The sequence below is a fragment of the Histomonas meleagridis genome (assembly GCF_020186115.1).
Source record: "Histomonas meleagridis strain 2922-C6/04-10x chromosome Unknown contig_9, whole genome shotgun sequence".
Taxonomy (NCBI): Eukaryota; Parabasalia; order Tritrichomonadida; family Dientamoebidae; genus Histomonas; species Histomonas meleagridis.
The window spans coordinates 394992-409258 of NW_027150923.1; the positions used below are offsets into that span (position 1 = coordinate 394992).

General features: G+C 26.9%; 5 protein-coding genes across 5 annotated transcripts; all 5 read right to left on the reverse strand.

Annotated features, from left to right (window-relative positions):
- Positions 1–4895: 4895 nt before the first annotated feature.
- Positions 4896–7112, reverse strand: GO595_009342 (uncharacterized protein; the record flags this gene model as incomplete). The annotated part of the gene is made up of 1 exon (XM_067923017.1): positions 4896–7112. One exon carries the CDS (start codon positions 7110–7112, stop codon positions 4896–4898), a length of 2217 nt encoding a protein of 738 aa, XP_067770344.1.
- An 889-nt stretch (positions 7113–8001) lies between these two features.
- GO595_009343 (Inositol polyphosphate kinase family protein) lies at positions 8002–8907 on the reverse strand (the record flags this gene model as incomplete). Its single annotated transcript, XM_067923018.1, has 1 exon — positions 8002–8907. The coding sequence occupies one exon, from the start codon at positions 8905–8907 to the stop codon at positions 8002–8004; it is 906 nt and encodes a 301-aa protein (XP_067770345.1).
- Positions 8908–9456: 549 nt separating this feature from the next.
- GO595_009344 (uncharacterized protein) lies at positions 9457–10035 on the reverse strand (the record flags this gene model as incomplete). The annotated part of the gene is made up of 1 exon (XM_067923019.1): positions 9457–10035. The coding sequence occupies one exon, from the start codon at positions 10033–10035 to the stop codon at positions 9457–9459; it is 579 nt and encodes a 192-aa protein (XP_067770346.1).
- A 949-nt stretch (positions 10036–10984) lies between these two features.
- Positions 10985–11500, reverse strand: GO595_009345 (cupin domain-containing protein; the record flags this gene model as incomplete). Its single annotated transcript, XM_067923020.1, has 1 exon — positions 10985–11500. The coding sequence occupies one exon, from the start codon at positions 11498–11500 to the stop codon at positions 10985–10987; it is 516 nt and encodes a 171-aa protein (XP_067770347.1).
- A 326-nt stretch (positions 11501–11826) lies between these two features.
- On the reverse strand, positions 11827–12405 carry GO595_009346 (vacuolar protein sorting-associated protein 2-like 1; the record flags this gene model as incomplete). The annotated part of the gene is made up of 1 exon (XM_067923021.1): positions 11827–12405. One exon carries the CDS (start codon positions 12403–12405, stop codon positions 11827–11829), a length of 579 nt encoding a protein of 192 aa, XP_067770348.1.
- Between the last annotated feature and the right edge of the window lie 1862 nt (positions 12406–14267).

Here is a 14267-nt window from a genome sequence, read left to right on the forward strand (position 1 = left end):
ATTATCAGTTGGTAAGAACGAATACTTTTGGAAATGTAATGCAATATCAGTTGAATTTAAATATTCCAAAATATTTTCCGATAATTTCATATATGGAAAATCTTTATCAGGTTTTGTTATATTTATAATTGGACATATGATTGATAAATCATAATCTTTATTATAGTTTAATATAATTTCCGATATTACTTTATTAAAACTTGGATGTATCCATTTGTTATTAATTAATTTGAAAAACATTTCATTTATAGTTTCATTATTATAATGAAAAGCAATTTTTAATACATTTTCGACTTTTTCAATATCATTTTGTTCAAAGTTTGTCATTAGTTTTAATAAAAATATCGCTAAAGTTTCATCACGTTTGTGATTAATATAATATCCAATGTTCGGATTAATATAATCTTTGACATAATTAAAAAAGAGATTTAGTAGTGAAATGTTACCTGAAATCGCTTTATATAATTTATCATTAAATGATTCAATGTTTTTAGCTTTAAAAAATTTGATGAAATCTTCTAATAAGTCATAATCAGTAATGTATCCAATGACCTTCTTAAAGAATAGATCAAGTAAATGAGTAACAATTTCTTGTGATATCTCTGGTAATCGAACAATATAACGTAATTCTTCTGTAAGATCTTCCTTGTACCCAATGCGATAGAGTTTGGATATATAAAGTTCGTCATATGTTAAACTTTGCGTTGTATTGGTCGAAAAATCTTTCATGTATCGATACACTAATATTGGTAACTCTTTCTTTAAATTGAAAAATGATTGGAGCGACTTTATGTACTTTTCTCGATAGTTGACTAATAGCCATTTGGATGATATTGAAAGAAATTCAAAAATAACAACAACATCTTCATAAACTAAATATTCAAGAACTTTGATAATGACATCAAATCCATTATATATGCCAAATATATTAACAAAACGTGCTGAGGAGCTATTATCAAAGTCTTCTGATGAAACAAATTTATTTAAAGATGACGCAATTGATAACCTATACATTTGTAAATCAATGTAAACACCATTTTTCATTAAGTTATTAAGTTGTACTATGCCTGAAACATTTTGATTATCCTCAAGATGTTTAGCAAAAACATAAAGATATGAATAATAATCCATTTTTTCATTCGCTTTTAACAATAGTGGAAAAGCTTCTTTAATGAGAAGATCAATCAATTCAACAGAGGTTTCTTTGAAATTGTCATCATCTTGTATAAGAGTATTTAAGAGTTCTTTACTAACACTTTTTAATTGTTGGATGCTTCCATTTTTTGCTGCATCTACTGCTTTGGAAAGTTGATCATATGTAACTTTATATGTGTTATTAATAAAAATCATCCAATGAACTGATGAACGTTAAAGAAAAATTGCCAATTTAAAATGACGAGATTTAAACGGTCGAAAAAGTGTGGAGGCGTGGAACGATAAAGCATTGACCGTTTAATAAAACTGCTTCGACCGTTTAAAAACTTGGAATGGAAAAATTCTTAAAATTTACAAATGAAAAGAGATACAGTAGTAAAACTATTGATGCCAAGTGCATTCAAGAAATTGATACGCCAACAATACAAATTTTTAATACCATTAGAGAAAAGTATTCACTTTATCCAAATATTCGATATATTTCAATTCGTGAATTAATCAATATTTCCCCACTATGTGACAAGAATAAAAATTTGAACCCTATTGTTTCATTCAGATTTATTTATCTAATTATTACAATAGCTTGTGAAAAAATTTCGTTTGAAGAGGATTTAGAAGAAGGAATGTGTGATTACATCATATTCATTTTTAATAAGTTTATTTCTGATGTAGATTTAACGATTCCTTTTGCTTTACCTTTTATTTCTGCTGTTTTTATTTCCATTTTTAGACTTTCCCGCGCAAAAACGTTTATTTTGAAAGAAACCGTTTCTTTTGAAAGAATTCTTTTTTTCCTAGAAAACCAAAATCAAAATATTGGAGAACCAATTAAACTTTCTGACTTTCCAGAACCAGAAATTTTATATTTTTGTTTGTCTGTTGATATAGGACAAGTTAATCAAAATAATATTTTCGGTGATATTAATTTTGTCTTAACGATTTCAATATTTAAATATTTAACAATATCACTTCAATATTTTAAACCAAATGATGATTTATCATTTAAAATTGCAATTCAAAAATTCACATCAAGTCCATTAACTCGTAAATATGCAAATGAAATTTTGATACTCTTGTTTGATAATAATGAAAAAGAAGCAATTTCATTTTCTGTTTTTATACAGTTACAAAATTATTTTAAAGCTATAACTAAAGTAGCAAATGACACAAATAACTTTAAAAATCCTATTCCATACTTTCAATCCATAACATTTAATATGAATTTACAAGAAATATTAAAAAGAGCAAATGAATATCCAAATATATTTATAGAATTTATCAATAAAAACAATGATTTTATAAATATAATAAAAAATATTTCACTTTCAAATTACGGAATTAATTTTATTTTATTATCATTACAAATAATGCAAATTGGAAATGTTCAATGTGATGATAATGCAAAATTTATAAAAATGCTTTTTAATAATGAAGATAATAAAACATTTGAAGTTGTTGAATCTTATTTATTAAAACAAAAAATTTCTTATTCTGATATTCAACCATTTTTAAAATATCTTAAATATTGTTACAAAAGAATTTTTAATTTCTTATTTAAATTAAATTCATCAAAAATTACAACAAAATATATTAAACTTTGCGAAGTTAAAATAAATCAATTTAATGAATTTGATGAATTATATGTAAATTATTTAAGTTATTTAGAACCTTATGCTTGTCCTTGTTTATATTATGAAAAAGAATTTCAAAAGTTTGATTTAAATGATTTATTAATATTAGAAGAATTTAATGATAATTGTTTATATATAAAATTAAATTTTGTACTTTTAATTGATTCAATTTTATTATATATACAAAATCACGAAAATAATATTCCGAAAACTATCAAAATTTTTGCTGCAAATATAAAAATAAATGAAAGATCAGAATTTTTATCTGATGAAATCAAATGGAATCATATTTGTGATGTCGATTTATCAGAAGATCAAATTAAAGTAAAATCAAAAGTTTTTGTTCCTATAAATTGTTTAAAAATTGTTTTAAATGAAAATTACGAAATAAATAAAAGAAATAAAAATATTTTTAATAAAACAAAATATTTTAACTCAATATTTTCTCATACAAAATTTATCATTAAAGGTAAATTATATTATGAAATTACTAATAATAATGAATTAGATGAAGCAATTGAAACTTATAATAGTCTGCAAAATGAAATACAAAAACATTTATCATATAGAAAGGAAATCAAAGCGAAAATCGAACAAAATATAAATTCAAAAGAAAATTTATTAGAAATTAAACAGCAAAATATAATTCCAAATCATAAAATTATTGAAAGTTTAATCCATCAAATTATAACTATTAAAAAATCAATTGAACAATTTCAAAAACATCCAAATTTAGAACTCGTTGAATATCCAAACTGTCTGAATTGCAAAAAGTTATTTATAAAATATTGTGTAAAATATTTAATTAAAACAAAAACAGAAAATATTAATGAAGTAATATTAAAACTAATTTATAATAATGAATTGTATAAAGTAACTTCTAAATATTTAATCGAATATTTTAAATATCATTCAAATAAAATCGAATTATTATTAAACGAAATTGATAAAACCAATTTTAATAAAAATGTTTTAAATTTATTAATTGAAACATTACAAATTCAAGATGAATACCAAGTAAATAGAATAAGAAAAATGTTTTTGTTTCTAAATACATTAACAAATTTTCACATTTTAGATAAATTTGAACAAATTTTCACAATAATTTTTAATACTTCATTGGTTAATGATAATTTGAACGAATTAGAGCTTTCAACAAAAATTATAAATTATTTGTTATTTGAAACAAATTCACAAAATGTAAAAGACAATTTTATTTCGTTTTATAAGTTAATGTGTGTTAAAAGTTTTGTGTTTTATATAAAATATATTTTCGTGTTAATGAATTCTGTGGATATTTCCAAAATTCCAATAGTTTTGTCATTGATTCCCGAAAACATGTTAAAGGATACAATATCTAATGGAATATTAATAAAAATTATAAATTATTTAGAAAATGAAATAAATTCTTTTATTGAATCACAGAAATTTTTCATTCCAAAATTGGATCAATCCCAAAATTTGGTTATTATTTATGATTATCTTAAATCTTTGTTTGATAATGAAAATAATGTTTCACTTCTTGAAAATCGAATTCTTAATGAAATGATAAAAATAAACGATTTAATAAAGAAGAATGTAATCATAATGACAGAAGAATTGGATAATATCTGTAATATTATTACCGATATTAATTCGAAATGTTCAAATAAAATTGATGAAAATTAATAGCTATATCGTGATATAGCTATATCATATATGAAAGCTCAAAATCATTCAAATGATGATTTTCCTGTATATCTTGCTCATTAATTGAAGTTATTAGGCATAATACGAAGTGGCGATTATGTTTTTAATAAAACGGACATATCATAATTAGCATTTGTTAAAAACAGAAGATTTGTCTATGAAGGCATATTACATGTCCAAAGGAGAAAATTTTTACATAAGCACTCAATACGTAAGTTTCAGCCAATAATATGAACAATTTGCACAAGCAAAAACAAAACAAAAAAAAAAAAAAAAAAAAAAAAAAAAAAAAAAAAAAAAAAAAAAAAAAAAAAAAAAAAAAAAAAAAAACAAAAAAAAAAAAAAAAAAAAAAAAATTATTCATACAACTATTTTTAATAAAAATTTTTTGTTTTTCTTTCTTCGCTTTTTATAATTTTATTAATCCGCTTCTTTATCAGAACTTTTACTTTCATCAATGATCGTTAATTCATTTGTATATTGTTCGTCTCCGTCATTAAAATCATTTGTACTTAATTTGCTTTCGCCCAATAATTGATTAATAACGTCGTCACTTTCCAATAAACTATTGAACGCATCCATACTAAATCTCTTTTTAGGTGATTCGTTTCTTCTTTCTCTTAATTGAAATCCATCAGATTCTTCTTCTTTATTGTCTTCTTCATTATTATTATTATTAGTTTCAACAGATTTGCTTGGATCTTCCTTGTTATCGCTGTCACTTTTTGTAATGTTTTCATTATTTGAGTGAATTTCACCATCATCTTCATGCGTTTCGTTTGCTAACGATTTATTTGGATCTTCTTCGTTATCATTACTATCACTTTTGCTTGCTGATGAATTACTTTGTTCTTCCTTATCTTTACCAACGGTTTCACTTGACGATGATTTGTTTGGTTCATCTTCGCCATCATTATTTATTGTATTTTGTTCATTGTTATTAACAATTTCGTCTGATTTAACTGATTCCTCTTCTTCATTTGTATTATCATGTTTTACAATTTGTTCTTTATTTTCATCTGATTTATGAATTGGTTCTTCGTCGTCATTACCATTTGTTTCGCTCGTGACAATTTGCTCTTTATTTTCATCAGGTTTGAGAATTGTTTCTTCTTCATTACAACTTGTTTTTTCTTTACTTTGTTCTTCTTCATTATTTGTTTTAATTTTTTCATTATATATCACTTCTTCTCTATTTGTTATGATTTCTTCGTTTACTTTATTTTTGTTTGTTTCTTCTTTACTTATATTTTTTATTGTCTTCTTTCGCTTATTTGTGTTCACTTTCCTTTTAACTTTAATTATTTTCTTTGAAGTTTTATTTACGCGTTTTGTTTTCACGATTTTCTTTGGATGTTTTTTGTTGTCGTTTTTAATTTCTTTTTCTTTCTCATTACTTTGTTCCATTGTAACATTATTTGTTTCATTTTCTGATTTCGATTCTTCTTCTTTATTAGAATCAGAATCCGATTGTTCGCTATCACTATCGATAAGTTCTATTTCTTCTTCTTCGTTATTAATTATAATTTCTATTTCATTTTCTTGTGAATTCATTGCTTCAATATTTTCATTATTATTTTGTATTTCTTCTTCTTCATTTGTTTCTGTTTTACGTTGAATTACTTCTGTTCCATTAATATCTTCTTCAGTTTTATCTTGTTGTTGCGAATCGGATATTTTCGATTTTTGCTTTGATGGAATTTGTTTGTTACTACTGTTCCCTTCACTGATAGAAGAGAATTCGTCATTCGATTTACAGTCAGATGGATTCGGATGTTCGGGTAAAATAGAAAACTTAAGTTCAGATAGTGCATAGTTCTCAACTTCGAGTGGAAGAAACGCTTCTCTTCTTTTCTTGGAAACCATATTTTTCCTTGTCTCAAGGTTTTTATATTCACTAAACAAATCAGATACTTGTTCAAGTTTTGATGAAAATGTTTTGAATTCTTTCATTATGTCATCGGATAATATTTCATCATCATTTAAAAGTCGATATTTATCCATTAAACTTATGATATTTGGTTCAAATTTATATCGTTTTGTGTCTTTAAGTGAAATATTACTTGAACCTTTAGTTGAAAATAATACTTTCCCAAATCGTGATTCTTCCATTAAATATAAAACTCCATCTTTAATCCGTAATTCTTGCGCTATACGTGATGGAACACCAAATGCTTTCGTATAAAATAAAAATAAAAATAATAAAAATTCAATTTCAAGATTAAGATTTGACGATGTGTTTTGGAAAAGTGCTATCGCAAAAAGTGGAATAAACGTGCGATTTAAGGAGGGGTCTGTTTGAATTCCTCCGAAAATTTGTACAAATTCAAGAAGAAGGAAATATGTTGTGACAGGTAAATAACAAATGATTACAGAGGCAAGCTCAAGCTTTTCAATGTCAGAAGGAGCTTGCATAGATTTGATGATTAAATCATGAAGTGATGGTGGAATTAACGGAATTTCACTCGAGGAAATTAACATTAAAACAAAAGAAAAAAGTTCGCTATGATGAAAACATGATAGAGACTTCCCATTTTCAAAAGCAGAAAACATTTCATTGATTTTTTCTTTGGTAAGTTTGACTAATTCTAATCCATTCTTTTTACGAGATTGAATTAAAACTAAGGCATTCCGCATGGATTGTGTGAGAAAAAAGCTTGGGAGTGTTTCAAGAATCATACTTGATGCTTCTTGTGGGAAAAAATTTGCTGTAAATAATATCCGTGGTAAAAAAATATTAACATTTTTTATAACGATATGGCCAACTGGTGGAGGCATATTGTTGTTGCATATTTGATTTGTTTTTGGATCAAAAGTAATGTAATAATGGTTTGATGATAAATCAAGTGAAAAACAATAAATTGCAATAGCCATTAATTCGCTTAATGGTCTCTTCATATCGAAATCAATTTTTGAAACTCTATTTTCATAATATACGTGAATTCTGGTAACTTCCGACTCCCTGATTGTAAAATAATCATAAGGAGAAGAAAAAAGATCTGAACATGACATTTCATTTGGGAGCATGATAAAATTATGATTTCTTCCAAAAAGACTGAACTTTGAATATTGTTTAATTCCATAATTTAAAAGCACTCTACTTATAAGATCTGTTACTTCTTCGTCAAAATTTAATTCTGTTTCTGCAATTGTACTTAAAAATGGAATATCAATGTAGATTCGCGTGTGTGGTTTCATATGGCTTCAATTTATTGGCTTTTTGAATGCTTTATAACTTTTCAAAGCAAGACCGCCAAATAATTCATTGTTTACATACATTGAGTAAACATTGGAATTTACTGTAAATAAAAACGTTTATTTATCTTCTCTTCGATATTTTTTTAAGATTTCAGTTTTAAGCAATTTTTTAAGACATATCCAAATATCATATACAGAAAACATAAGTAATACAAAAGCATACTTATATCATAACTATTAATGAAATCAGATGGGAACTTATTTTTATAAAAAACTGCGTATCATCAAATAAAAAAAATTCAGATAGGCTTTAATATTATATAAAAATTCAGTTATTGCTATCACGGATAGCTTCAAAAATATTAATCAAATTTTGAATTCCTGGCAAAATATCATCTTCGCAATCACTCACATTTTCGTTGAATTCTCCTGCTAATTTGTTTATGTTTAAGTATGTTTTTGCGAAGTCTAGAAGTCTGCATTCTTTTTTAGTATCATCATCTTCATCATAAACAAGTAAAACAGAAGAACTGTACATGCGCGCGTTTGCTTCCCTCCTCAGTTTCTGCAATGCGCTCTTCAGTTTTTTGAGCTTTTCAATGAAGAATGGGAATTTTTTGGTATCGTGAAAGAAATCGAGTAAAAATTCTTTAAGCTCATCCTCTGTACAATTGTTTCCGAAGTCTCTTTCGACAAAGTTTGCATTTTCTGTAATTGGCCATTTATCTGGATTATGACTATACCACATTGCAGCGCGAACTTTAAATTTTAGTTTGCCTGTTGTGCCTGATTCAGCTTTCTTTCGCATGTGTGCTACTTTTTCTGGATTAGCTCCAAGAGCCCATGTTCTTCCGCCAAGTTTGATATCTAAAACAGCAGGTTTAGTAAATCCATCAGCAATATCACGCATTAGTATATACGGTGTGCTCGTTAAAGTTGGTGTACTTAATTCTTTTCTAATTTTAAGTCTTATTTCTGGATTTTTGATTGATATAGAACCTGCATCCTTTTCCTCGACAAAACCCTCTACCTTTGGAACAAGATTTTTAGGCACAACACAATGACTGTTGTCAAGATAATCCAAATAGAAATTAAGCTCTCTGATAATCCTACACTTCTTTGCAATAATTCCTTCGCGGAATGGAATTATGACTCCTTCATGGCCAAATATTCGAGACCTTAGCATCGTTTTGGGGTTGTTATCTACATGAAGAGTAACATCGACTGTGGACATTTCGGTGTATTTTTCGTTTGGGAATTTGAATGCCTTCAAAAATTTATACTTTTGTATACATTCAAAATTGAGAATAAACAACACAAAAAACCGGGTATTTGAATGAAAAATATAATTGTGGCACTTTTTTAAAAACATCTCCGTTAATATGGTCAAAATAATTTGAGGGGCGTTTCAAAAGTTTTGGGTAAAAATCACAGACAAAACAAAAAATTAATTTATTCTGCAAACATCTTGGAACCCTATAGTTTTATACTCGAAATGCGTAATATAATAACTGTGTTGTTTATTTTTTCTATATAGGATTTCGAAAAATTTCATCAAAATTTTAATTTGTTTTGGTTGCCATAGTGAAGAATTCTTTGAAATGAAACTGAATACAATTCGATAAAATCCATGTTTATGATGTAATGTAAATGATATGTATAAATTTTAAAATTAAATGGGAAAAAAAGGAAATGACAAAGAAGGGAAAAAATAGAACATATTTATTTTAGAAAAGGAAGCCAAGTTATAAGTTATAACTTCTAATCTCAAAAAAAAATTGAATTAATACAATTCTTCAAAATCAGTTTTTTCATCAAGATAATCAGTGGTAAAATCATAAAGAGGGAGATCAATTATTTGTCTATTTCTCCTTTGTCCATATTTCTCGATTTCGGTTTTAATTTTTGGATTTACTTTTGAAGTATATGGATCAATGATTCTGGTATCACATATCCTTTTCAGAAGTTTTTGGGTTTTGTAGTTAGATAACATATTCTTCTCATCATCCCAAATTCTATGTTCCCAAAATTCTGGAATATGCTGCTCTGGGATAATAAATGTATAACCCTGTGCCTTTTGCTCATTTATTTGAATGTCTTTAGGACAGTTTCCACTGAGTTCAAGTAATTGAGCAGGATCTTTGTAATTTGGAATTTTTCCAGTAATAATTTGGTTTTCAAGTGCCTCCAAAAGTTTGTGTGTTTCTATGTAATCAAAGTCTGTTATTTTATTGTGGTTTTTGTTGGTTTCATTTGGTTCTGCGATTTTCCATTGAGGTGTTTTAATATCAATTTTTTCCTCTAATATATCAAGAGTAGGTTCTTGGTTATCGGAACTACTTTCTGTGTAGTTTTTATCCATATTTTTTTGCTTTCTCATGAGAAGAAGTGAACAAATAGACCGTTTAAACATACGGGAACGTTTATTAGTGATCCGTTTATTTTCCAAAATGTTATTGGCTGCCAATACTTAAGTGAGAACTATGTAATTGAAATTTTTCAGGTCAATCTACAACATCATAAATTGTGGTAATAAGCTTAGATATTTTGAATTTATTTTTTTTTCATTCCACATTTGTTTTTATACCAATTTTTTTGCATCCTTTTTCATGAAGTAAATCACATATTTTATTTTCATTTTCATCGGATGGAATTTGTTTGTTTCATTTGCATATTCCAATAATGAATGAATAATTTCATCATTTCCGCCTGCAATTACATATTTATCTGTGTTATATACATTTACATCATTCATGAGCAAATATTTAAAACATTTTATTGATCCAAAAAATGCTGTATAATAAATTTATTAATGAATGAGTTTGAATTTTTTTCATTTACAAATGAACGTCTTTCATTAATTGATGGTTCAATTGAATGTCTTATGAAGTTCCCAATTATTTCTTGAAAGTTATTCATAATTTTCATGCATATTCTTATAAAATGGCAATCTCTTATTATCAAGATATTGTGCAACATAATTTGTCTTTATTCTTAACCAATAGAAGAATCTATGAAACCTCCAAATTCATATATGGCAGGGTATCATTTTTATTTTAGTATTTATTTCTTATATGAAGCTAAGATAAAGGTTGTAATCATCTATGTGTGAAATGAGTGCTGAATGAATAAATATACAAGTATATGTTTAAGCAGTGATCTGTGTATACGTTTATACTTCTCAATAATCGGATTATTTTCCATATAAAAACTTTCATTTCGCTTCTGCTTTATGAACAAAACAAGTCTACATATAGGTAGTAGTTTGTTATTTGTAAAATAAAAGAAGATTTTTTATTAAATTTACTAGGTTAAATATTGAGATTTGCTGCAATGATTTCCTTTTCAGCATCAGGATACTGAGGAATCAAGTCGACAGCGTGCCCGTGTTCAAAATCTTCATCTTCATATCCAGGAAAACAAGTTGCCCCGTATAGTCCCCATGAACCAGGCGATTGATCAAGCAGAGCAGTTGCTTGCCATGCCCCTGCAGGAATAATGCTTTGTGGTCGTTGGCCAGCCTTCAAATCAGGGCCAATAATATGTTTTTCCCAATGTCCATCAGGATAAAGAATAATTTGCACAACTGGATTTCCAGCATGGTAGTGCCAAATTTCATCACTTTTTATTCGATGCCATGATGAGACATGATTACTTTCAATTCCATAATAAATCGAAGTTCCACAATGACGGACTTTTTCGGTTTTTGCTAATACCTTGCATTGATATATCCTATTAAAGTTACCACCTTCAATTTCAAGCCTTTCAAGTCCAAGAATTTGCTTAACTTCGTCAAATGTTAGGTTTAGATTTGTATTTGAACTCATTTGGACGAACGTTCCAAAGAAACCTCCAATTTTCAATGATTTATTTGATAAGGAAATTTGTTGTTGTTTTAACAAACATCAAAACTACCAAAGATAAAAAAAATTTACCTTTGTGATTTGGGGAAAGAATTTAATTTTTAAAATTATTAATTGTGTTACTATTTTGAAAAAATTTTTATCGAGATCTTTACAATAATTAATTACTTCTGAAGAAGTAGATAACAAAAATGTTGAATCAAAATATTCAGCTCTTTACCAAACATTTTCATTATGAAGGTAAAATGTACTTCAAAATTAAGAAAAGAAAATTCATGAAATTGAGATGTTTATGTTAATGCAGTAGCTTCTCCCTTGACTTGTTCTGCAATATTTGGAGGGCATGGAATACCAATTTCACCAAAGATTTGTGCATATTGGGCAGCTGTTTCTTCTTCAAGATCGGTTTCATCGTCTTCCCAAATGTCATCCATGGCTTCGTCGACCATTTCTCCCTTCATGTCCATCATTTCGTTTTCCATCATGAACTTTTGCATGATCATTTGCATTTGTGGAACATTAACCATTCTGTTAAGTTGATGCATAGCTTGTGCTGCACCCTTGAGTGCTTTGTTAACACCTGCTTGAGCCTTGATTGTTTCAATTCGAAGACCAAGACTTTCCATTTGAGATCCGAGCTTTAAGAATTTCTTCATAGCCTGACGATTGCGGACCAAGTCCTTTGCAATAATCATGACTGATTCGGTTTCTCCCTTTGCAGCTAATTTCTTCATTTCGGATTTCATTTTAGTTTCTTGAGCTTGTAAGCGTGATCTTTCGCGTTCAATCTCACGGCATGACCTACGGAGTGATTGCTTGAATTGCTTAAGTTTTTCTTCTGGCGTGACTCTCTTTCCGAATAAACCCATGTTAGAAAATGACAAATAACCGTTTCAAAACCGTCAGCTTGATTTGTTATGAAAAAGTTCATTGCTATCAAATTTCATTGAAAAATTGAATTGTTTACTTCACCGAATTTTTTATCTAAATCTTAAGAGATTCATATTCTTTTTCGACCGGATTTAGGATTTGCAAAAATCGATCAGCAAATACGTAAAATTTAGGTTCTTATTTTCATGGAAAGATTACTTGAAAGTGTTAAATATTTAAAGAAGATTTTGGATGAGAATTTCGCATTGTTTGATTATCAACGTATTCTTTTATATCAACATCGAACATATTTTAATATGAAATTCGTGTAAGACAGCACTGATACTAAAAAAAATTTTTAAGATCTTCAGTATGATTATTCCGAATTAATTTTTTTTAAATAATTAATTTAAAAAATAAATACAAACAAAACAATTTTTTAATATTTAAGAGAAGTTCATTAAAAAAATTGAAGCATGAGAACATAGGGAATATATATGTAAATTTTAATTTGATAATATGTCAAAAAGAATCGAAAAACCGAGTGTTGAAATAACAAAGCTAATAAAGCGATATCTCTGCCATAACGAAAGTGTAAAATAAATGTATGAGAGAAAATATGAAAGGAAAATGAGCCAAACTGTTGTTGGATAAATTGTGTACCACCTATCTGGTGTTATTTTCTGTGAAGGTCTTGGACGTATAACGCACCTAAAATAGTTAAGTACATATGCTGAAGTTGCGAAGATTGCGAGCCAAATAGCTTTGGCAATATATTGGTATTCTTTGCTATATGATAACATGTTCGGGATAACATCAAAGTATGTAATTAAAATGACAAAAGAAAAAATTGAAAATAAGATTTTTGCTATCCTTACAAGTTTCATTATGGCGGTTATAAGATTAAAAAAACATAGCGTCAGTGGATCGAACCAGAGCCCCAATTCAAAAATGCAATTCTTTTTGCATATATTCGTATACGCACGTTTTTTATGAATTCATTCAAGAACATATATGTTTTCTTTCTCCAATATAAAATCATTTTTCAATAAAATGCCTTTCTCTTTTTCATTTTTAACAAGTTATTAATAATCATTAATGATAATATAAGACGATAGAGAAAGATATTTAAACGATAAGGATTGAGTATTCAACAACAAAAACTTGTAACATATTCATTAAATATATATAACTATTATAGTGGAAAAAAGTGTTTCGATAATAGAAATAATTGATAAAGATCTTGAAATACAATTATTCATTAATCTATTGAATACATTTTTTATAATGGACCTATGTACCCTCCAAAATAATTTAATATATAGTTTTAGTATTATTAAATATGGCTGATCAACAACATTAAATATGCTTGATCAAGTCAGAATATCTTGAGAAGAACAACACATTATCTTCTATATAGCTAAAATAACTTTTTATGTAGTCAAACGGTTTTCGATCATTGAATTTTTAGAATGATTGTGTAAATTTCATTATAAGTTTTCATCTGTAAGTAAAATGTTTGAAAGTATAAAATATTTTGAGGCAACTCGCACTTTATTCATTATTATTATTTTAGGCATTCGTAATACAGCTTATGTATTTGTTAATAATATTTTTCAAAAATTCTTTCCACTTTTGCAACAAGTTAATCAACTTCATTTAAAGAAAGATTCGGGCAGAAGGTTTCAACAACAAGCATATTGCAATTTTATTACATCATTATTATATATAACATCATATACAAAATATTTATGTATAATATATCTGAGTATATTAAATATATATGTATATAACATATCTGTGTATAACATCATGCATAACATATTTATGTATTGCATTTTCATTGTGTTTAACATTTATT